Source organism: Moschus berezovskii, chromosome 9 (assembly GCF_049115385.1).
Source record: "Moschus berezovskii isolate FMDL1 chromosome 9, NW_MosBer_1.0, whole genome shotgun sequence".
Taxonomy (NCBI): Eukaryota; Metazoa; Chordata; class Mammalia; order Artiodactyla; family Moschidae; genus Moschus; species Moschus berezovskii.
In genome coordinates, this window is record NC_142468.1 from 81,614,622 (window position 1) to 81,640,520 (window position 25,899).

The 25,899-nt window shown below is 39.6% G+C and overlaps 1 protein-coding gene across 2 annotated transcripts in view; it reads right to left on the reverse strand.

Annotated features, from left to right (window-relative positions):
• Window positions 1–4,061: 4,061 nt before the first annotated feature.
• The window catches only part of ANKRD31 (ankyrin repeat domain 31), a 153,937-nt gene continuing 132,099 nt past the window's right edge, over window positions 4,062–25,899 (reverse strand). For both annotated transcript variants that reach the window (XM_088840339.1, XM_088840340.1), the window contains exons 24-27: window positions 25,522–25,662; window positions 17,062–17,161; window positions 6,023–6,085; window positions 4,062–4,371 (exon numbers count right to left, since the gene is read on the reverse strand). In XM_088840339.1, the coding sequence (XP_088696465.1) occupies window positions 4,226–4,371; window positions 6,023–6,085; window positions 17,062–17,161; window positions 25,522–25,662 (450 nt within the window). In that variant the 3' untranslated portion in view covers window positions 4,062–4,225. The remainder of the gene's footprint in view (window positions 4,372–6,022; window positions 6,086–17,061; window positions 17,162–25,521; window positions 25,663–25,899) is intronic.

The window sequence follows — 25,899 nt, forward strand, 5'->3', positions numbered from 1 at the left end:
TGTGGTTAAGATTAAATGAGATGATACATGGGAAGTGCTTATAACAATGACTGGTACATGTTAAGTGCAATAAATACCAGCTCTTACCCCACCCCAGCCTTACTCCCCAAATTTTTTTTTTATTGGCAGAGTCTTGAGTGTGTACACCTGACCACTCTTCTGCACATGAGCACGTAGTTACTTTTCTCAGCCCGCTCCCCTGGCTAGTCACTGATGTAGGAACGAGCAGAAGGTAAAATTTTGGCTAATGAAATAAACTCTCCTGGGGTGGTGGTGCTGTTCAAGGAAAGTTTCTTCCCAAATGATGTGCGTTGGAGGGAATGTTTCTTTCTTCTTCTAATGATGCTGTTTCTGCATCTACATCTGCCTGAAACAGCAGAATCATCTTGGCACCCTGAAGAGAGCTGGAAGAAAGATGGAAAAATCATAACACTGTTGAGTTAAAGAGCTGACCAACCCCCAGATTCCTACCTCTGGACTTGTTATATGAAAGAATAAAATTTCCATTTTGAATATGGTTTTCTGCTATGACTTGAATATACTCTGATATTTCTTGAGTATCTAGTGTGTTTGAGAGAAGTATAAAACTATAAAGCTGACCTCAACAAGTTTTCCAGCTACTTGAAGACAAGTTTTTACAGCTACTTGAGGGAAATAAGCCATGAAAAGAACACTAATAATACCAAGCAGCAAATATTCAGTGCTTGGCCTAAGAAAGCAACCCAGGAGGGCATGTATGAGGAGAGGGCTCAAAGAATAAGAAAAACATAAATGGACAGATGAGAGAGGGAACATTCTTGATAGTAAACAAAATATTGGTAGAGTTAGGGATTGTGTTAGTTTGCCAGGGCTGCCAAACCAGATGGCTTAAACAACAGAAGATTATTTCTCTGGAGGGGAGAAGTCTAAGATCGAAGGGTCAGCAGGGTTGATTTCATTCAGAGGCCTCTCTCCTTTGTTTGTAGATGGCTGCCTTTTTGCTCTGTCCTTATAGGGTCTTTTACCTGTTCACATGCACCCCGGTATCCCTTAGCACGGCCAAAAATTTTTCATAAACGACACCAGTCAGACTGTGTGAGGACGTACTTCAACTGCCTTATTTTAAGCATCTCTTTTAATGATCCTGTCTCCAAATACAGTCACATTCTGAGCAACTGAAAGCTAGGACTTCAACATATGAATTTTGAGAGGACACAATTTCAGCCCATAAAAGGGATGTAAAAGGAGTTTAAGAGTGAGTCAAAGGTTACAGACGATCGGGAGATTAAGCTGGAAAGTTATGTGAGGACCAGAAAGTAGGAGCCTCGGACCTTGGGCTGAGATTTTACTCCTGCAGCAGCAGCAAGGAAGTAAAAGTAGACCTTTAGGAAGAATAATTTGGCACAGTGTGGTTCAGGTCTTTATAAGGGGAAGAACTAGGGTGAGAGAAATGGCGCGAGTGGTCTAGTCCTGATGAGGGACTGAGCTCGGAAGGGAACCTGAAGGGACGGAATGAAAGAGAAGTAGAGAGAAAAGGACAGATGTACCCTTGGACACTGCCCGCCATCGGGCCAGTGGGGGCTAAGCTATAATGCACGTCGTAAAAGGGAGTGTCATTTTGTCACAACACGATTCTGAGTGAGTCCCAGGTGACTGGGGTTCCAGCTAATATTTAGGAGTACCTGTCTGAAAGGGAACAGGCTTCCTTGTTGGGTATGGAGTATTTTATTGAAAGGATACAAATACCAGGGATTGAGTAATTGGATATTCTTGGAGGTCTCCTATATAGTTCAAGGTCTAGAAGTTAAGCTAACGCTTTAGGGTCTAAAAGCCTTTCATTTAGAACCCAGAATAGACAAAATGTCTTGCCATCACCCCAAATTGCCCAGTCATCTCAGAGGGAAGATCTGCGGTAAGGTAGCTCTCTGGACCCCAGTCCGTCTTGACGTAGACCCTTGTGTTCAGTTCGGGAAGTACTCACATGCCTCCACCAGGTGTTATGTCAGGTACCAGTCGGTATATTTAATGTTAAATGGGCTTGGAAAATTAAGTTTAAGAATTTGATTACTAAAATGAAAACTCAGAATTGCAAGACTGGAAGAATTGATGCTTTTGAACTGTGGTGTTGGAGAAGACTCTTGAGAGTCCCTTGGAATGTAAGGAGATCCAACCAGTCCTTCCTAAAATTAATCAGTCCTGAATATACATTGGAAGGACTGATGCTGAAGCTGAAACTCCAATACTTTGGCCACCTGATGCGAAGAACTGACTCAATGGAAAAGACCCTAATGCTGGGAAAGACTGAAGGCAGGAGGAGAAGGGGACAACAGAGGATAAGGTGGTTGGATGGCATCACCAACTCAATGGACATGAGTTTGAGCAGGCTCTGGGAGTTGGTGACAGACAGGGAAGCCTGCTGTGCGGCAGTCCATGGGGTCACAAAGAGTAGGACATGACTGAGCAATTGAACTGAACTGAGAACGTGTGACTTATAAACTGTAATCACTAATAAACAAAAGACCTGCTTTTAAGTTATTTAACTATTTTTAAATTACAAAAGAAATGTTTGGCTTTTTAAATTTTATTTTTTGGCTTTTTTATTTTTAAAATGTTGAATGTAAACTGCAAAATATCTTTCTACCTTCCCCAGTCCAGCTCCCTTAGGGATAGGCACTGCAGTTTTATTTGTAACATTCCAGACCTTTTACTGGACATTCCCAACACCATAGCTTATAAAGTACATATACCATATATAAAATACATATAAATATATGGCTATATGTATTATACATGCACTCAAGGCATATAATTTTTATTTAACATAACCAGGATTTATACTAAATACTGTCTAACAATCTGCATTTTTTTTAGTTACTTACATATACAATTTCCCATGTTAGTACATATATTCCCAAATGGCCCATGTTTTAAATATCTCCTTAAGGAATGAAAGCCAAACAGATCACCAAATAAGGTAGGCTATTCAAAAATTAGAAAAATAGGGTAGTCTAAGAAAATGATAATGGAATAAAATTCTTGTCAGGTCTCACACATTACAACTTGTAGGGTCAATTTATCCTGAACATTTTCAATTGACTCTCAAAGGAAGAAAAATAAAATGATCTGTCTTTACACTTTTATTAATAGGCAAAACTTTTCAGCCGCTTTCTTTTCAGATATTTCAATTTTTTATCTGAAGAGAAAGAATAAACACAGTACCAATTTCAAAGCTGCCAAGGGGTGCACGTAGTTAGAAGCCCTTCTTTCCCTGTAGCTCTCCAGTCCCATAATTCTCTCCACAGGCAACTGCTGACAAGGTTCTTGTGTATTCTAAAGATATTTAAGATTCTGTATATTTAAAATAAGAAAATATCAAAAAGCAACACATTATGGCTCCTCTGCATCCCCACCAAATTCTAGCACTTGCTAGAGTAATCTTTATTGCAGTTTGACATCTCTACCCAAAAAATGAGAGAGTAAGGATAGAATTAGGCCACAGACTTAAAAAGCATATTTGGGAGTCTGGGGTAATTACAGATAAGAATAAGATGGCTAACAAAGACAGCTATTAAGACACAGATTTTTAAAAGCTTATGAAAACTTATAAAACTCTTGAATATAACTCTTTAAAAATATTTTCATGACAATGTAGTGAACTTTACAGGTAAAATATACACCCTACTTAAAATAATCAGCCCCCAAATCAACCCTTGATTCATTGTTTGTTATAAGACTTAGCACATCTACAATTCTATCTACATTAAATTTTATGAAACTTATGATAAACCTCTTTCATAATTCTACATCTTGATTTCAACATAAATTCCAAAGTAAATGGGGGTTAGGTAGTAAGGTTTTAAGATCTTTTTTGAAGTAGATTCAATTTGCCAGGGATTTTTTAAGACCAATTATCACTCCTAGTTGTATCCTTACTTCCCATAAAGAACAACTGTTATTTATGCAAAAGTGAGGTGTTGATTTAAAGATTAAAGTCTATGACAGTAAAAAGAAAGCCAGAGAGTCAATATTGTTTATGTCAAAAATGTCTTTAATTGCAAAAAGTATTAATCTTACTATAATAGTTGAAGAGTTACATTTTTTCTTATAATAGACATTATACTTACACATCTTAAGCAGCAACTCATTAAGTGTGTGTTAAATAGGTTCGCCAGTCCAAACAAGACGAAATATGAACATTGGCTAACAACATGAACAAATGTCAAATAAGTTATTTAAAAGCAAGGCTTTAGAATGTTAGCTCCTCACATTCCGCATAGAACTTCCAGTGCTCATCCATTATATGGCATGGGAGGAATTCTTGATCGCTGATTAACAGTATTTCTTTTATTTGAAGATAATGTGGGATGCTTTGCATTGATTCTTTGGAAGTTCCTATTTAAAGAAGTGTCAACAAATTAGCAACTGCCTTTTGAAAAAATAAGATTTAAATTTACTTATTACAAACCTTAGACCCTAGTCAAGTGTATTAGCACACATAACAGGTTTTCTTGCCAGGCCTTCACTCACTCCATTTTCTATACCCAAGAGAAAGCTGTAAATCAGCACTGACCCATCTGGGAAGAAAGAAGCCTGTTTGCAGTCTTAAAGCACCAAGGCAAAAAAAAGATAACTGAAGGTTCTGAATGTAGTTAAATAAAGTCCCTCTGTGCCTCCATGTCCAATAAACTGAGGGTAAAACAGTTGTGAAGATTAAATGAGATATTGCATGTGAAATGCTTGGCTACTGCCTAATACACAGCAAACACTCAATAATACTAGCTGCTGTTATTATCATATTTATTACTGAAGACACTGTTAGGCTGGAAGATGGGTGATCAGTTTTCTAGGTCACACAAACTTGGTTGTGACCTCAAACAAGTTATATGGCTTCTCTAGACTTCTATCTCCTGAGAGGTGAGAGTAGATGATCAACAGGGTCTCTTTCAGCTCTGCCAGTCTGAATCAATGATTCTAAAACTGGCTTCTTTAAGCTCCCTGACAGTCTCAGAGATTCCTTTCTTGGAGGCTGGCTATATGACCTGTAAGTCATTCAGCTAATTGAATCTTATTCCAGGGATAGCACCAATATGCGTCTGTGTGACCTCAGCCAGGCAGTTTCAGATAGACACGCTGTTAAGTCTGAGAGCTTGCTCGTAATTCTAAGCAGTACAAATGTTTACACAGTTACACATCTGCATAGATATCTGGGGTTTCATTTATCCTTCTGGTGGTGATCCCACCCTAATTTGCCTCTGAAGGACTATCCTTTCCTGTCACACTTGGCCCAGGTGCTTCTGGAGAAATTGTTCTCAACTGTGTGGCTGAACCACACTGCCTGCCTCTTGTCAGCTCCATCTTAGGTCTGCAGTCCTTCCCCTCCCCTTTCTGCATGACCATACCTTAGTCTGCTCATAAGGAATGTGCCCATTAACCCACTCCGGTATTCTTGCCTGGAGAATTCCATGGACAGAAGAGTTTGGCAGGCTTCAGGGGGTTGCAGAGAGTCACGACTAAGCAACTACCACTCGCTCACTCAAGGAATGTGCCCAAGCCAGATAATTCCCTAATAACTTGCCTTACCCTTGCTTTCAACCGATGTGAAAACTGGAAGAATGCCTTTTGCTGACATATGGTAAATGGTCATGAGACCCCCAGGGAAGGGCAGGGAGTTCCATCAGCATGGACCAACCAGGCTTCTCCCTTGTGGTCAGGTTCTATTCTTAGCTTTGGTCCCTTCAAATCCTCCTTACCCTTTGCAGAGGCACGGAGTACCACTGTGAATGCTTCTGGGTCATCTCCTGATCCCTCCTACCTGTATGTAAGCTACCCACAATCACTTCACAACTGTACTTTAAGGAGTTGCCTGCTTAGGTTTTTGGCCTTCAAGTTCCTTCTCAGTTCAGGGGACATTATTCAGTATCTCTGCTTTCCAACATCAATCTGATTTGTTTAGATATAACCATATCAGTGAACAGGCATTGATTCACGGTAAGAACATGACCCATTCAGAGTAGAGTTACATGCAATGAGATCTTTGCTTCACCTTCTAGGAAAGAGTCACATCCAGGTTCTTCCCCTCTGGACTTGGATCTGAAAGCATGGAGCTCTGGAATGAGGAGAGGAGAGGCTGTTACAAAGGAGCTAAGAAATGGAAAGTGAGAAACGCAGGCGGTGCCACTTCCTGGGTAAACCCACGGACAGTCGTGCTGTCTGAACCCTGGCTTAAGTCTGAAAACCTATTCCTGGTACATGAATCAACACAATTTCTTTTTAGGGGGTTTTAAGGCAGTCTGATTTGGGTTTTAATCTGTTACTTATGACCCAAAGAATTTAAACTTTTTTACACATGTTCCATACGTAAACAAAATAATTCCCTCATTAGCAGCTTTGTTTTGTAGACTATCTGAAGCAAGGTATCCCACCAAAGTTGGAAGTGGAGAGCATTCTTTCAGGAAAAACTGATGGAAATAAGTTTAAACATGTACTTAAATTCATTTTGGTAATATTAGCTTAGCTTCATAAGAGCAAGGATGGGCCTGTATACACAAAAAACCTATTTCCTCTGTCCAATGAGTGGGCCTTGCCTTGAAAGTCACAGACCCAAACATGGGCACTTGTGAAAGATGGCTGGGAGCACCTGCTGAGCTTTATCTTATCTGTAATGGGCGTAACCAGAAAGGATCAGCACAGTGCTCATACAGCAAAGGTCACCAACAGAAGTGCAGGGTGATAAGCAGCAGCAGTTTTACGGGGAGCAACCTGCCCACTTTCCCAGCTGACATGCTCTAAACAGAGGGACCCAAATCTGGGTGCTGAGATGACACAACTGAAGTGCTTGAAAGACAGTGTTTTCACATGGACGTCTATTACCCTATTAACCCTTAGAAGTGGGGTTTTCAATCAAGTAATGCTAATGTTAAACATTCTTTTCCTTTTGCTTTACCATTCCCATCATTCATCACCTTTGTCAAATGAGGAAGCAAGAAATGTGAAAGCTTTCTGTAAAACTGTAAAGTGTTATTCAGCATTGCTGTGCACTCTAAATGAGCTTTGCTGGGAGTTGATTTGGGTTTCTCTCTCCCTCATGGGCTGTAATAAATTGAGAGAAAGGGACCATTTTAGGCCCATCTCCTCTTTTTGTTATTGTTTTTTGTTTGTTTAAGCAGTGCTGACTTTACCACTAAAGTCAGCAGGGTGTGATGGTTTTGATGTATAACTTTCTCAACAGGTTAGCCGTGATATACCCACAAGGGTTATTTGGTTGATAGTCTAGCTAGTAGCCATTCACATGGCTTCTCTTTCAAAGGGACAGAGGTCATGGCAGCCAAAATCCTGTTAGTAATTAGAATGACTTCTGAATTTCCTGTAATCGCAGGACTTTAGGAAAACTGCAAGGGGCTCCGTGGTAACGGGCAGTGCCACTTCCTTGGTAAACTCATAGACAGAAGTCCTGGGGACACACATATCACACCACAAAAGACAGCACTAAGAACATCTCCTAGCTTCTCACAGTATAGCCTCTTTTCCATAATAACCAGACTGGAAAAATCAGAGATCACTCTCTACAAAACACCTGCTCTCATCTCCTTTACCTCTCTCAGCCTTTTCCTTCTCCCCTGCCACCTCTTCTGCACCAGGGATCTCTGACTGTGTCCACCACCCATTTCCACCCATTTCATTCCAGCCGGTGCTGCCAGGAGCTGGCACCTTTGGCTGACCACAACTTCTAACACTTCCAAGTTTCTCTGTTGTTTTCTACTTCTCGATACATTGGGATGGGGCAGGCAACAACAACAACAAAAAACACGTATATACAGAAAACTGAGCTAAACAGGGTAATCCCCATGTAAGGAAATGTTGGAATGCAGCCAATTAATTCCAAACGTATGATCCTGGTTTGTGTTAAGTAACGATACAACTGCTACATTATCCTAGTACATAGCAGTACACGCTTCAAAATCATTTGAATCGTTCCAGACAAGTAACATTCAGCAAAGTTAAAGACAAAGAGCTTCACTAACTTTCCTTCCTTTTTTGAAGCTGAACAAACCTTTTCTCCGTATCTACATATGAAAGCATATTTGAAAGCATCAATGCCAGAATGTAATGTTTTAAAAACTCTTAACTTTTTCTTTTCATAAAAAATTAAATATATATGCAGTATACTATATGTACATAAAATGAGTAAAAATTATTGTGAGATGTATTATCAGTCTTCTGAGAAATAATAATAACCTGTTACTAACAGCAGCTGAGGACACAGTTACAGAATCAAGAGTCTCTTCTGTGGGTCCTCGTCTGGGCTCACTCTGCAAGTCTCCTGGCTTCAGGGCTTTTAGAGCTGAGTTGTCAGTGTTTTACTGTTGTCTATACTTTAAATTTGGCCTGCAGGCATGGTTTTCCAGAAACCCTCTCCCTACCCCACCTCCCCTCCTACCCAGGTGACCAGTGATAACAACCCAAGGTGTATTACAGCCTTCTGTAGATTGGTTCTGTGCTCTGACAGTATAGCACACATTTGTCCATCAATTTTCAATACTTTAATCTTTGCACAACCATGTGAGACAAGAAAGGAAAAGAATCCAAGTAGTTGGGAAACTGGGATTGAGAATTTTAAATTTAATAATTCACTTATAGCATTCAATATACTCATCGTTACTTGCTGCTGCTGCTGCTGCTAAGTCGCTTCAGTCATGTCCGTCTCTGTGCGACCCCATAGACAGCAGCCCACCAGGCTCCCCCGCCCCTGGGATTCTCCAGGCAAGAACACTGGAGTGGGTTGCCATTTCCTTCTCCAATGCATGAAAGTGAAAAATCAAAGTGAAGTCGCTCAGTTGTGTCTGACTCTTAACAACCCCATGGACTGCAGCCTACCAGGCTCCTCCGCCCATAGGATTTTCCAGGCAAGAGTACTGGAGTGGGCTGCCATTGACTTCTCCGCATTGTTACTTGGTAGGTACTTAATAGGTTGCACAAAATACAGGCACTTAAGTAGAAAAGAAAACAAATCTCGCCTCACCAGTGCAGTCTGTACTCTTACTACAAGCCTTACTATTCCCATCAAGCTCTGGGCCAGTTTGGAAGGAAGGGAACAAATAAAGCACGAAGGACACATTTAAAAGACCTGCTTCCAAATTGGAAGCTCCCAGACACTGGAGTTTTGCTTCCACTCTAATCCAGACAGTTATGTTGCAGGTGGTAGCTGAGAGAGAATGAAGCAGCAAGATTCAGATACTGCATGTAAAATGCTTAAATATAATATACTTTATAGGAAGTGATTTTACTTTGGGTCCATTAGTAATTGTTACTGTGCCATGGAAAGACCTTAGAATCTGTAGTGATGTGAACTTACAGGCAGGATGCTGTAATACCAGGAGCAAACACAAACATGGAGTCTAAGCAGTCTGACGTGATCTACTATTCATTTTTCCCAGTCTTCACTGTGGGGAGGATTAATGTGTGGACTAGTGCTCAGAAGTTCTGTTCTGCTTAAGGGGCCAGACACCTCCTGGTCCTAAAGCTTCCAAGAAACAAAGAGGAATACGAGGATTTAAAAAATTCTATCCCTGAAAGAATTCTTGTGAGTGAGGAAAGGAGAAATGAGAACCCCGAGAAACACTAACTTAATCCGTTAAGAAATTGGTCAAGAAATTGTCTTCTTTGCAATGATAACCAAGGAAATCTATTTGTAGCTTTGTGACAAAAAATTTATTCCATCAGCACTGTGAAAACGACCAAATCACTCCGCAAGCAGGTAAGAGCCCTTCTCCCTTTAATTTTCACTTTTACTCGAGGTAGATTCCCAAGACAAAGTCAGTGCCCTCTGAGACCAGTAAATGAAATTTCTGAACAGTAGCACATTTAGCCACCCAGTACAGCCAGAAAGAAAGCCATTTAATTGGGTCTCTGGCTCATCTTTACCCTAATCTCCAACAGGAAAGGCACAGCTAAGGAGACATTCTGCTCATGGACAGGGTAGGGAGAAATAAATCTCCTTCAAGTAGTATCACTCTATGTTAGCTACTCTGCATAAGGCTGCTTAAACTGAATTGCTAGATTCACTAGTAGGCAAAGGAATGGGCTCATGCAACTATTCATGTTATCTAGTTGCTGAAACTGGCACTTCAAAAATGACAAACTGGTTAGTTTAAAAATAATTTTAACTTTTACTGTTTTTTTAATTCTCTTGATATGTCAAAACCAAAAAATAATCAGATTCATTATTTTAACTGATAGTTCACTTCAGACACACACCTAACCCATTTTACTTCTCTTGCTCTCAAGTTTCATTATCTGTAAAACAGGTACAAGACCAGTTGATGTATTAAAAGTTCACTTCTAACTTTAAAATTATTGAACTGAGACTTCCAGAACTTGTGCTTACAAATGAAGCATTCTACACTTCATTAAGATTATGGGATGAAACATCACTTACTCTAGTTTTAAAAATGAAAATGAATATACTTATGTATACATTCTCATTCTGAATCAGAAATATAATTCCAATCAAAGGCAAATGATTAAGAATAATTTTAATAAACTGTAAAAATACATCTGCTCTAGTTATGACGGGGAAAAATTCTATTCAGTTCAGTTCAGTTCAGTCGCTCAGTCGTGTCCGACTCTCCGCGACCCCATGAATCACAGCACGCCAGGCCTCCCTGTCCATCACCAACTCCCGGAGTACACTCAAACTCATGTCCACAGAGTCGGTGATGCCATCCAGCCATCTCATTCTCCGTCGTCCCCTTCTCCTCCCACCCCCAACCTTTCCCAGCATCAGAGTCTTTTCCAGTGAGTCAACTCATCGCATGAGGTGGCCAAAGTATTGCAGTTTCAGCTTTAGCATCAGTCCCTCCAATGAACATCCAGGATTGATCTCCCTTAGAATGGACTGGTTGGATCTCCTTGCATAAGGTTACTTAAATGCAAAATTCAATGCCTTCTGATAAATGAAGGATCCTAAAGGATACATATGGTGATAGAGTATTATATGCTCGGATATCTAAAACTAAATTAATAATTTGGCATATATTTACACTGAAGGGCTTCCCTGGTGGCTCAGTTGGTAAAGAATCCACCTGCAATGCAGAAGACCTGGGTTGGGACAACCTCCTGCAAGAGGGACCGGCTACCCACTCCAGTATTCTGACCTGGAGAATTCCATGGGTTGTGTAGTCCATGGGGTCATAAAGAGTCGGACATGACTGAGCGACTTTCACTACACTGATAAAATCAAAAGCCATCTGTGAAAACTGGACTGGAATCAAGAAACAGACTTGATCATAATATTTAAGTTTAAAACGATTTAGGCCTTCATTGTTCAGGGGAAAACTGAAATTAACAGGCAGTTCCTTAAGCTGCACTGGGTTTGAGGGACTTGATTGTACATGTAAGGTGTTCAGGTTTTCTGTGTATCTGCCGTACAGATGTGAACCCTAGAGTCCACATACTGAAAGAAGCTCCTAACTACCCTAATGTATGTAAAATAATCCAGTAAGGGGACGGCACATGGCAAGTGCTCAACAGATCACTTGTTTTCTTCTCTTTCTTCCTCTATCAGTAGATATAAACTACCAGGGTGAAAAAAAAATGACCTGTTAAAATAGTGAAAAAGAATCAAAAGAGTTTTAAATAGGAGCTGAAATAAACACCAGCTGCTCTGTTATCACTGGAGAAGGAAATGGCAACCCACTCCAGCGTTCTTGCCTGGAGAATCCCAGGGACGGCGGAGCCTGGTCGGCTGCCGTCTATGAGGTCGCACAGAGTCGGACACGACTGAAGCGACTTAGCAGCAGCAGCAGCAGCTCTGTTATCAGGCACCCGTCTTCCTTGGGTGTTTAACTTTAACCACATAAAACAGAAGCACCTGTGAATGTTTGTCTTCTATTACATATTCTTTTACAGAGAAATTAAGCACAATAACAGCACTAAAATGAATAAAACTCTTTCTTTAAAGTCATGTATTTACAACAGATTACACATACGTCAAAGACTTTTCAAAACAAAAAAGTCTACTTTTTAGAACAGAAAAATTGTGTTCTATTTCCGAATGAACAAGTGATGTTAGATCCTCATGAAAGAAAATTATAAATTATATAACCAGTGTGCATTAAATGATAGCTTGGGAAAAGAAAAGACCTCAGGAGACATCTTTTTGTTTTGTCTGGCTTAGATAAATACACTCAGCTTCAGGTGTTTTGAGTGTTTTGGTACTATGGTGACAGGGGACAAACATATAAAATTGACTTTCCAGGTAAATTATGAAATGTGATCTATATTAACATAATTTTTTTAGAGAACTTTATGAAAAGTATATCAATATGTTTATACACAGTGTTCACAAATGATGTAGAAGTTTAGGGAATGTTCATTTTTTCCTATTCTAATATATACTGAAATATCAATGAAGAGTCCCTCAATAACACAAAAGGGAACTATAGCAAAGTATGCAGTGGAGAGAGGCTTGGGAGGAAGCTGTGAAATTTTACGGGAAAATGCACCACAGACTCACTCCATTTTAAAGCTTAAAAGGACTTCAGAGATAAATACTTCAGGGATTCAATCAACATTTCATCAACAGAATTTCATTTTTAAAGGTTAGCTTGGGTACATTTAAAATCTTTCATTAGACTTAACATACACCCTCAAATGTGTTAATATACCACATTTTAATACCCTGGAGTCTATCAACGTTGCCTTGTGTTGCCAAGTTAACTAGTTTTTGTGCAGAACTCAGAAAAAGTTCTTCCATTATCTCTGATTTATTGAAGAAAATCATATTATCTCTTATCTTCATGACTCAGGATTTCGTTGATACCGTGAATCCAAAATGAGATGTATTAACAGAAGTAAACTGGATGAGGAGTAAAGAGAAATAGTTCTCTTAAATTTCTGGATGAGAAAATGTGAAGGGCCATCACTTCTTTTTTTTTTTAAGTACAGTTGATTCATAATGTATTAGTTTCTAATGTACAGCAAAGTGATTCAGTTACACATTGTTTTTCATTATGGTTTATTAAGATACTGAATACAGTTCTCTGTGCTCTAGAGTAGGACCTTGCTATTTATCTATTTCATATTTAGTAGTTTGCATCTGCTAATCCCAAACTCCTCATTTTTCCCTCTCCCACCACCCCTTTTCCCCTTTGGTAATCATAAGTTTGTTTCCTCTGTCTGTGAGTCTGTTTGTGTTTCATAAATAAGTTCATTTGTGTCATATTTTAGATTCTACATACAAGTGGTATCACATGGTATATGTCTTTCTCTGTTAAACTTACTTCTGTTAGTATGATCATCTCTAGGTCCATTCACATTGCTGCAAATGGCATTCTTTCATTCTTTTTTATGGCTGTGTAGTATTTCATTATGCATATATACCATGCCTTCTTTATTTAAAAAAAAGTGTATTTATTTAACTGCATCAGGTCTTAGTTGTGGCATGAGGGTTTAGGTGCCCTGCGCCATGTGGGATCTTAGTTCCCTAACCAGGGATCAAATCTATATCCCATGCACTGCAGGATGGATTCTTAACCAGGGAAGTCCCCTACTACATCTTCTTTATCCATTCAGCTGTCAGTAGACATTTGGGTTGCTTCCATGTCTTGGCTATTGTAAATAGTGCTGCTACGAACACAAGGGTGCCTGTATCTTTTTGAATTACAGTTTTGTCCAGATGTATGCCTAGGAGTAGAATTCTGGGTCATGTGGCAGCTCTACTTTTGATTTTTAAAGGAACCTTCACACTGTTTTCCACAGTGGCTGCACCAATTTACATTTCCACCAACAGTGTAGGAGGGTTCCCTTTTCTCCACACTCTCCCCAGCATTTATTTGTAAACCTTTTAATGATGGCCACCTCTAATAATGAGGTGGTACCTCATTGTAGTTTTTATTTGCATTTCTGTAACAATAAGCAATGATGAGCATCTTTTCATGTTCTTACTGGTCATTTGTATATCTCTGGAGAAATAAGACAGCAACCTTGCTTGTAATAAGGTTAGAGACTTTACATTTTTCTGACTTGCCAGGTCTTTTGATTTCTTTTAGGTACCACAAAACCAGCAAAAGAATCCTAAATCAAGCAATGTTTAAATAAAACTTCAACACCACCTACAGACCTGTTTTATAGACTCCTAGGTCCAGATCAAGGTAGCAAGATGCCAGTTGGCATACTGGTGCCGCCACAGTTCTCAAATTAGTGCTAACATCTGAAATGTCTAAAGAAAGAAAATTCAGGATTTCTGGAGAGAAATTAGTAGTAGGAAACTGTTTATACTGCTGGCAACAGAAGTAGAATCCATTTTTCAAATTTCATGTTCACTTAGCAGGTGATCTGTGAGCCCTGTGAGAAAGGAGATGTATGGCTGGGGACTACGTGCCTGGAACTAGAAACTCTGAAGAGCAGACAACTTTTCCTAATATGAGGAAGAACCTGTATTTCTGCTTTGACTCTTAAAGATAAAACTAGGAGAAAGGTTTGCTTGATCTTCCTTCAAGAAGTGTGTGTGTGTGTGTGTGTCAGAGAGAGACAGAAAAAGGGAGAGGGGAAGGGACAGAGAATGTAAGTATGTAAGCCCGTGTGTGTGTGTGTGTGTGTAATGTAAGTATGCAAGCCCTGGTGTGTGTGTGTGTGTGTGTCAGAAAGAGACAGAAAAAGGGAGAGAGGAAGGGACAGAGAATGTAAGTATGCAAGCCCTGGAGTGAGTATGCTTTGGAATCAAAGTGAAGGGCCAAATATAAAGAATTTTCAAATTATCACTTGCATAAGAAGTCAGATACTACTAGTCATTCAGAGTCAGCAGTCAGGCTGGCTGCCTAAGAATCACTTCTAAAAACTCTGGGTCCTGGGCTCATCTCCAAGATTAGGTAGAACTGCAGTCAGGGTTAGGAACCAAAGGCCATGAATCACAACTCCTTCCAGTTTCTTAAACCCTTTAACTTCTTCACAACTGTTTAATTTTATGAGTTTCCCCAAAATGATGAGAAACATTTTTGAGGCTATCCTTAGAAAACTGGGGAAAATGCATCTTATTCTCACCAGTTTTTGAGACAAAGGGTTCTGTGTAAAGTTAGGAACGTACCAAATTATTGGATTTGTTGTAAGGGAGCAACTGACCCTGGGAAGCCCCTGGTTAGGGGCCTGGTGACAGTAATCCTGCTTGATTTTTGACTGGTTATTGCAGAATTATCATTTCTGTTTTGTACCTCTTTTCCTCATATATTGGCCCCAGCTGGTCTAAGACAAGGACACTGGGGGAGAAAGAGGGAATGCTGCAGTAGAGGAAGGTAATAGCATTAGTTACGTCCACTTTTCATAAATGCGTGCTGTCCTTTCCAACAACTCTGCAATCGACTGCTGACCGAAGACTACATTCTCTTCAGTTTTCTGAAGGTTTATTCCATCAAATTAAGTGTATCAGTTTACAGTAATAAGCAAAGCTTTATTCCAGTATCTAGTATTTATTTTTAGAAAATATGGGAAACTAACCAAATCATGCCTGCAAAGAAGGGAAAAATATCATTTTCCCTTTTGTGCTAAGTTGCTTCAGTCATGTCCGACTCTTTGTGACCCTATGGACCATAGCCCACTAGGCTTCTCTGTCCATGGGATTTCCCAGGCAAGAATATTTGAGTAGGCTATCATTTCCTCCTCCAGGGGATCTTCTCAACCCAGGGATGGAACTGGCGATTCTTACATCTCCTGCAGTGGCAGGCAAGTCTTTAACCACCAGTGCTACTTGGGAAGCCATTTCCCTTTTATGACACTTAAAGAAATCTACCTTACCAAGTTTTATTTGCAGCTTGAGTTTTTACATGCAGTCGCATTACTGAAGACCTGGCTGTCTTGTGATGAATTTTTCATGTGTACTCCCTGCCATACTTTTGTTAAAATGAACTGCTGCTACTATGAGATGGGTTTTAACTGACCTATTAGAGATTTCTTTCAGATGGCACTACTTCTGGGACATTCAAGCCTTCGCTGCTATAGTTTGGGCCTTGTGGATAACGTACAGATTTAAAGATAAATCTTATTGCTGACATGTCCATTTCTTTCCCTGCACTTTGTTATATCTGGGATGTAGTCAAACTTATCTGATTTAATATGCATTTTTTAAAATGCCATGACTATTAAATACCTTGTTTACATACAGGTAAAATAAATTTATTCCAACCAAAAAAAATCTACCTAAAATAAGTACATCATACATTCACAGAGAAAGGAGCTGTGAGGAAAGGGTTATTCTTCTAGAAATTAAGTTAAATGGAGTTTACATGGGTGCTGTGAACAAGCAGAAAATAATTTTTGGTGGAATGTGGGAAAACTGGAACCCTTGTACACTGCTGGTAGGAATGAAAATGATTCAGTTGTTGTGGAAAACATATGGCTGTTCCTCAAAAAAGTAAATATATAATATATATTAGTAATATAGCAATTCACTCCTTGGTATATATCCAAAAGAACTGAAAACAGGTACATACAAATATATGTATATACCTGTTAATAGTAGCACTATGTCCAATAGCCAGAAAGTGGAACCCCAAATGTCAATCAAAGAATGAATAAACAAACAAATTGTGGTGTGTGTGTGTATATATATATACATTATATATATAATATATATATAATGGAAGCCATAAAAAGGAATGAAGTGCTGATACATGTTACAGTGCAGACAATCCTTGAAAGCACTATGCTAAGTGAAAGATGTCAGACACAAAAGGTCACATATACTAGGATTCCATTTATGTAATATATTCAGAATAAGCAAATCCACACAGACAGGAAGCAGACCGGGAGTTCCCATGGATTAGAGGGAGTGGAGAATGGGAAGTCACTGCTGAATGGGTATGGGTTTCTTTTTGGGGTGATGAAACTGTTTTGGAACTCTTTTGGAACAGAGGTGGTGATTATACAACATTATGAACATACTAAATGACACTGAATTGTTCACTTTAAAATGGTTATCTGAATGTTAGGTGAATTTAACCTGAATGAAAAAAAAAGACAAGTGAAATGCCTTCTCAGTGGATTAGGGTGTGATTTTCCACAACTAAGAAATAGGTTTTGGTCTGCACATACCTGGAACACAAGGTTGTTGTGGAGGTACCAAGTCTGGGTCTGGAGGCATGGGTGATTCCTCAGAAACATACTTTAAAAGTTCCTTCCCCTGGTATGTTATCTACACATAAGTAAACACAGAATTTCAAAATCATACAAAATCACAAGAAGCAAATGCACCTATCTCTTGCAAATTGTAACTCCAGTAGAGTACTGATTGTTGTATATTATGTATTGGCAAACTATAACCCACAGCCAAATGTGGGCTGCGATCTTTGCTGTAACTAAAGTTTTATTAGAACACAGTGATACCATTCATTTACTTAACATCTATGGCTGTTTTTATGCTACAAAAGGATCAAGTAGTTTTGACAGAGATCATATGCTCACAGAGCCTGAAATATTTATTATCTGTCTCTTTATGGAGAAAATTGTTGATCTCTGATGTATATCATTAATTCTCTCATACATTTACTTACTCAACAAATATTAATACAGTACCTGCTACAACTTAAAAAAAGTAGTGTTGCATTAATAAAATTAAGCCATAAAAGTAAAGTGGTACTTTTCAAGAAATCAGACATGCAACTGATTAGATTAACAGCATTTCAGATCTAAACATCATAGTTTCCCCCCTCCCCCGCCCTTGGTTTGCTTGTGAACTTGGCTATTGTTTATCAGCCCCAAAGTTCAGAGCTTAGAAATACATACATAAAAATGGGCTGGACTGAGGCAGACTGGCAAACACCTGCTAGAAATGTTTGAGCCCAAGAGTCTTTGCTTTCTCCAGACTGAGTTCTAAAGCAGTCTGATAACATAATCCCAGAAGCTAGGTTCACTACGGTTAACCCAGCAAGTCTTGACTTGAACACCCCTTCCTCCAGGATGCTCACCCAGAGATGCTCAAGTAATGACCTTCCTACAGGACCCTATAACCTCTGTGCTTATATTTCTGTCAAGCACTAAACCCACTTAAATGAAATTATGTATTAATGTGTCTGTTTTCACTAAAGAGCTGTATCATACTAAGTTTTATTTTCCAGCACTTCACACAGTGCCTGACAATACAGGGAGAAAGCTTTGAAGTCCCAGATCTAAATCAGGATTCTTAAATTCTTTGAGTACCGCCAGATTTTAAGTTGTGGGGAGTAAAAGGGATAATACTTATGAGAAATATACCTCTGGCATACTGTCGAGCATACCCTCGGTGCTCAATAAGTGCTTGTTACTGAAGGGAGCAAGGATGGCTAAGCAGTATGGAATGGTTAGGCAGACTTACAGCTCAAGCCTATGACCAAACAGAGCCTCACATGTTAATGGAACAGACCTGGCCTACTCGGCATGCTAAACCCTCCTTACCTGCAATGGAAGAAGAAGCGGTGAGGCCACTAAATGCCTTCTGTCATTTCTCCAAATAATAAACAGGTGAAAACAATGGATTTTGACCATTTATCCAAAAAAAGAATACACCTTCAAAGTGCACATCAAATCATATCAAGCATCTTTTCTAACCACAATATTAAGTGACTAGAAATAAACTACTAAAAAAAAAAAAAGAACTGCAAAACACACAAACACGTGGAAGCTAAACAACATGCTACTAACCAATCAATGGTTCACTGAAGAAATGAATGAAGAAATAAAAAATAACTAGAGACAAAAGAAAATAAAATCACAATGATCCAAAATCTATGGGACACAACAAAAGCATTTCTAAGAGGGAAGTTTATTGTGACACAAGCTTACCTCAGGAAAAAGAAAAGCTCAAAACAACCTAGCCTTACACCTAAAGGAACTAGAGAACAAAGAACAAAAAAACCTATCAAAAAGATTAGAGCAGAAATAAATAGAGACTAAAAAAAAAAGACACCAGAAAAGATCAGTGAAACTAAAACCTGGTTCTTTGAAAAGATAAACAAAACTGATAAACCTTTAGTCAGACTCACAAAGAAAAACAGGGAGAGGGCCCAAGTCAATCAAATTAGAAATGAAAGAGAAGTTATCACCACCACCACAGAAATACCAAGGATCTTAAGAGACTACTACAAACAACTACATGCCAATAAAATGTACAGTTTAGAAGAAATGGACAAATTCTTACAAAGTACAATCTCCCCAAACTGAACTGGGAATAAGTAGAAAATCTGAACAGACCAATTACCAGTGATGAGACAGAATCATTAATTTAAAAGTCCCAACAGGGGGACTTTCCCGGTTGTCCAGTGGCTAGGACTCCATGCTCCCAATGCAGGGGGCCCGGGTGTGATCCTGAGTTGGGGAACTAGATTTCACATGCCACGAGTAAGGCTCTGTGTGCCACAATTAAGACCCAACGTGGGCAAATAAATAAACATTTAAAAACCTCATAAAACTCCCAACAAGCATCTCCCTGGTGGTCCAGTGGGCAAAGCTCCATGCTCCCAATGCAGGGGGCCCATGTTAATATCACTAGACTGGGAACTAGATCCCACATGCCACAACTAAGAATTCACAGGCCACAACTAAAGACCCCACAGGCAGCAGCTAAAGGGCGAAGATCCTGCAAGTCATAACTAAGTCCCGGTGCAGCCAAATATGTAAATGTTAAAACAACAAACAAACAAACTCCCAACAAACAGAAGGACAGAACCAGAGAGCTTCACAGGTGAATCCTACCAAACATTTAGAGAAGAGTGAACACCTATCCTTCTCCAACTATTCCAAAACCTGCAGAGGAAGGAATACTTTCAAACTCATTCTAGAAGGCCAGCGTTATGCTGATACCAAAACCATACAGGATATCACAAAAAAAGTCCCATAAATTATAGGCCAGTATCACTGATGAACACAGATACATAGATCCTGAAGAAAACATTAGCAAACAGAATCCAGCAACATATTAAGAGGATCACAAATCATGATCAAGTGGGATTTATCCTAGAGTTGCCAGGATATTTCAATGTCTGCAAACTGATCAGTGTGATACACCACATTAACAAACTGAAGAATAAAAATCATACAGTCATCTCAATGGATGAGACAAAGATTTTGACAAAATTCAATATCCATTTATGATTAAAAAAAAATACTCCAGAAAGGGGGCAAAGAGAGAATATTCCTCAACATAACAAAGGCCATATATGACAAACCCATAGTTAACATCATAGTCATGGTGAAAAGCTGGAAGCATTTCCTCTCAGATCATAAGACAAGGATGGCCACTCTTGCCACTTTTATTCACATAGTATTGGAATTTCTAGCCACAATAATCAGGCAAGAAAAAGAAATAAAGGGCATCCCAATTGTAAAGATATAAGTAAAACTGTCAGAGTTTGCAGAAGACATGATACTATATATAGAAAACACTAAAATCACCACCAGAAAACTATCAGAGCTCATCAGTGAATTCAGAAAAGTTGCTGGATACAAAATTAATATACAGAAACCTGTTGTATTTCTGTATGTTAACAATGAACTATCAGAGAGCGCTAAGGAAATAATCCTGTTTACCACTGCGTCAAAAAGAATAAAATACCTAGGAATAAATCTACCTAAGGAGGCAAAAGTCTTGTACTTGGAAAACTGTAAGACATTGATTGAAAAGAAACTGAAAATGACACAAATAAATGGAAAGATATACTGTGTTCTTGGGCTGGAAGAATTAATATTGTTAAAATACCACACTAGCCAAGGCAATCTACAGATTCAATGCAATCCCTATAAAAATACCCATGGTACTGAACTAGTATAAATAGTTTTAAAATTTGTATGGAAACACAAAAAAACCCTGAATAGTTACAACAGTCTTGAGAAAGAAGAATAGAGCTCAAGGAATCATACTCTCTGACTTCAGATTGTACTACAAAGCTGCTGTAATCATAACAGTCTTGAACAGGCACAGAAACAGACACATACATCAACAGAACAGAATACAGAGCCCAGAAGTAAACTCATGCACTTACAGTCAATTAATCTATGTCAACGGAGGCAAGAATATACAATGAAGAAAAGACAGTCTCTTTACTAAGTGGTGCTGGGAAAACTGGACAGCAACATGTAAAAAAAAAAAAAGGAAATTAGAACATTTCTCATACCATATACAAAAAGTATACTCTAAATCAATTAAAGACCTAATCGTAAAATTCCCAGAAGAAAACACAGCCAGAACACTCTTCAACATAAATTAGAGCAACATTGTTTTGAATTTGTTTCCTAAGGCAAAGGAAACAAAAAATAAACAAACAGGACCTAATTAAACTTAAAAGCTTTTATACAGCAAAGGAAACCACTGACAAAATGAAAACTTACTGAAAGGGAGAAAATACTTGCAAATGATATGACCCATAAGGGGTTAATAGACAAAATGTATAAACAGCTCATACAACTCAGTATCAAAAAACAGCTTGATCAAAAATTGGGCAGAAGACCTGAATAGAAAATTTCCCAAAAAAAGACATACAGATGGCCAACAGTCACATGAAAAGATGCTCAACACTGCTAATCATAAGAAAAATGCAAATCAAAGCCACATTGAGGTATCACCTCACACCTGTCAGAACGGCCATCATCAAAAATAACACAAATAACAAATGTTGCCAAGGCTGTGGAGAAAGGGGAACCTTTCTACACTGTTGGTGGGAACGAAAACTGGTGTAACCACAATGAAAAACAATATGGAGGTTTCTCAAAAACTTAAAACTACCATATGATCCAGCAGTTCTGCTCCTGGGTATACATCTAAAAACACTAATTCAAAAAAGGTGAACGTGCACTTCAATGATCAAAGAAGCACTGTTTACAGTTGAGATATAGAAACAACCTAAGTGTTCATTGGGGCTTCCCTGGTAGCTCAGTTGGTAAAGAATCCACCTGCAATGCAGGAGACCCTGATTTGATTCCTGGGTCGGGAAGATCCACTGGAGAAGGGATAGGCTACCCACTCCAGTATTCTTGGGCTTCCTTTGTGGCTCAGCTGGTAAAGAATCCACCTGCAATGTGGGAGACCTGGGTTGGATCCCTGGGTTGGGAAGATCCCCTGGAGAAGGGATACACTACCCACTCCAGTGTTCTGGCCTCGAGAATTCCATGGACTGTATAGTCCATTGGGTCGTAAAGAGTCGGACACGACTGAGCGACGTTCACTCTCATTTTAAGTGTCCATCAACAAATGAGTAGATAAAGAAGATGTGGTATAAATGTACAATGGAATACTGCTCAGCCATAAAAAAGAATGAAGCCTTGCTATTTGCAACAACATGGATGGACCTGGAGAGTTTATGGTATGTGAAATAAAAAAAACAAAGAAAAAGACAAATACTCTGCTATTACTTACATGGGGAATCAAAAAATAAATGAATGTAACAAAATAGAAGCAGACACAGATAACGAGAACAGACTAGTGGCAACCAGCGTGGAGAGGGACGAACGGAGGGGCAAGACAGGGGTAGGAGACTAACAGGCACAGGTGACCACATGTGAAACAAATAAACTCTGGGGATACATTCTGCAGCACAGGGGACAGAACGACTATTTCACAATAAACTTAAGTATAACTTATAAAAACGGTGAACCACTACGCTATACTGCTGAAACTGACTATAACTCAAAAATAATGATGTTTATCTGCAAGTATATAAAAAGAAGAAAGCCTGGGTTTCGTTCACAGTATTGCACTGATATCCAACACACGCTATACCCTCATCAACATGTAGGCTCAGTATGTTTTCACCTATATCTCAAAATTTAAAGTATATTTTTAATCAGTTAGTGGTGGGTAAAATTTTATCTTAGTAGACTTAGGGGTCCTGAGTCCCCCGTTAGGCCCAGACATATCACTAGGGATAATTCACACATTCAAAGAACACAGCTTTAAGAAAATCTATTGAGTTAAAAATCTACTTTCCATACAGCAGGAGTGATTTAATGGACAGCGATAACAATGAATAGACCTCAGACTGAACCGGCACTGGGTCACTTCAGGAGACTGCAGCAGCAAGACGAGTGCGTGGTGCCTGGGCGGGTGAGCATGAGGACTCCCTTGGCAAGGCTGTGCATCAGCTCGGCTGCCCAGGTAGATCTGAGTCATTTCGGGGGCTCATGGCTCTGTCATCCTGTCGATGTGGATGTAGACGTAGGACGAGACCTAATTTTCTGGCATTTCTTGCCTGACAACCTGGCTCTACATCCCCACACCACCTAGTCAGTGAAAATGTTCACATTTACCAAGATAGCAAAAATCTGTTCTCATCAAGAAGTGACTGTGAATTCAGGAGTTACCCCAAGACAAGAAGAGGAAGAGGTTACTGTGGTAAATTTTAAAGGAGGCTTTAAAGAAATTGTAAACAAACTCAGTTTCTCAGCCTGTTATATATGAGAAGTACACGAGTGCCTTATAATAATTTTTTGAAACTATTTCTATTTCTCGGATAATTTAAAAAATATAAGCTTGCTTAGATAATCTGTATGAATGCCTCATATCCAAGAGTTGCCCTAATTTTAGTGCCCACATTTGTATTTGGCTTCACCATTACATAGATGTGAAACAGTATAACTCTAATTGACAGGGCTAATGAGAGAAGACCAGAGGCAATGTGATATGTAAACGAGGCATAAAGTACAGAGTGAGGGCCAAATGATATCACAGCCAGATATGCTAAACCAGAAAATGCAGTAACTCCAACGGAGATAAAGAGTGGGAAGACTGAGTCATCGCTAGGCACAGGCACGCCAAACTCCAAAGAACCTTCGCTACAGCAACTAGTACCACATTCGCTCTGTGAGCACAGAGTCAGTGTCAGCAAAACAGTATCATCTATCACAACTTTAAGCTTTGTGATAAAAAGGGATTTTCCATGGGTAAAATGTTAATTCAGTTCAGTTCAGTTCAGTTCAGTTGCTCAGTCGTGTCTGACTCTCCGCGACCCCATGAATCACAGCACGCCAGACCCCCCTGTCCATCACCAACTCCCGGACTTCACTCAAACTCATGTCTACAGAGTCAGTGATGCCATCCAGCCATCTCATTCTCTGTCGTCCCCTTCTCCTCCTGCCCCCAACCTTTCCCAGCATCAGAGTCTTTTCCAGTGAGTCAACTCGTCACATGAGGTGGCCAAAGTATTGCAGTTTCAGCTTTAGCATCAGTCCCTCCAGTGAACACCCAGGATTGATCTCCTTTAGAATGGACTGGTTGGATCTCCTTGCAGTCCAAGGGACTCTCAAGAGTCTTTTCCAACACCACAGTTCAAAAGCATCAATTCTTCGGCGATCAGCTTTCTTCACAGTCCAACTCTCACATCCATACATGACCATGGGAAAAACCACAGCCTTGACTAGACGGACCTTTGTTGGCAAAGTGATGTCTCTGCTTTTTAATATACTATCAAGGTTGGTCATAACTTTAATTACTAACACACAAATATAATTTATGAAACCATGGAAAGGATTAAGCAGGTTGAATTGAAAGCAGGCAACTCCAGTGATCAGAAGAAAAAAAATTACAGGAAAAGAGGAAGACAGAGAGACTATAAAGTAGAGAAAATTTAAAATGTGCTCATGTAGGTGAAGGAACTGAAAACTGCTCTGGAAACACCTGCAACAGAGGTCGGGAGACCAGAGTTCACAGTTTAGGGACAAAAACTGAGACAGAAGCCAGCAAAGAGGGCGTGCAGAGCTGAGCGGGACAAAAGGGGGAGAGGAAACCGCCTGCTGCTACTGGTGCACTGAGGCTTACTATAGGGGCGAGTGGAGGCTGAAGGTATTTGCAACTCTGTAAAACAGTAATGGTGACTGTCTGATGATTCACACTTTCCTGGGTAAAACATTGCAACACTGTTCCCTGAAATGGTGCCATGGACATCTGGAGGTGGCTGATCATCAGACCTCAAGGGTGTTAGTCATCAATACTCTTCATATGGGTCGTTAAACTGGGCTTATAAATCGGAAGACAGAGCTGAAGCGGGAGACTACAAAGTCTGGGAAATCTGAATAAAAATTCAGAAATTTTTCCTTCTGGGAAGCTAGCAAATTCATGGGTAAGACTATGTTCAAACATGTGGGTCTCAGGCTCCTCAATCGTAACTTTCACCTTAGGGGGAAGATTCTGCTTTATCATATCAGACACATATCAGTAACATATTATTAACTAAATTATCCATACATCAGTGGCCCTGCATCTTCTATGTGGAGCCACAACGACCTGATATCACTGCGGGGATGGGGTGGCAGGAACAAGACAGGAAGATCGGGGCATTCCATTTTCTGAGACGAGGTAAGGAACGAGGAAGGAGAGGCCTGGTCAGCTGTGCGACCCTGTGGCGGGGAGTTCTGGCAAATGGGGACCGTGGGAGAGCTCGTGGCGTGCTGCAGCAGGGACACACGGGCACAGAACTAGTCGGGAGAATTTTCAGAGTCCTTTTTAATAAAGGAAATAGTTTTATCAGCAGAAAAATATGATGTTATCTCCAACTGAATATGAAGTTAAAGATAAATTTAGGAATGACCCACCTTACTCCAAGCATAATTCCAGGTCATATAACTGTCACCTCCTAGAAGATCCTTGAGCCAGGTGACTGGGTTTTGATAAATCTGACCATTTTCTACCTTAATTTTGCCACTCAATAAAACACTGGCTTTGTAGGTAGCCTCCTGAAGTGAAAAATAAAACAAAAGTTAGGATTAAAAAAATACCTGAACTTCTGTTTCTGTCCATGATAAAGTAAATGGGGACCAGAATGATGTTAACACCTGACACAACCAAAAAAACCAGACAAACTAAATATATGAAACAATGGTTTCCAAGATGCCAAACATCAGGCGGAAAAGTACAGTGATACTGAGAACTGAGGAACTGCTGAGGAAAGCCCTACTACTGCCCCAGCTCAC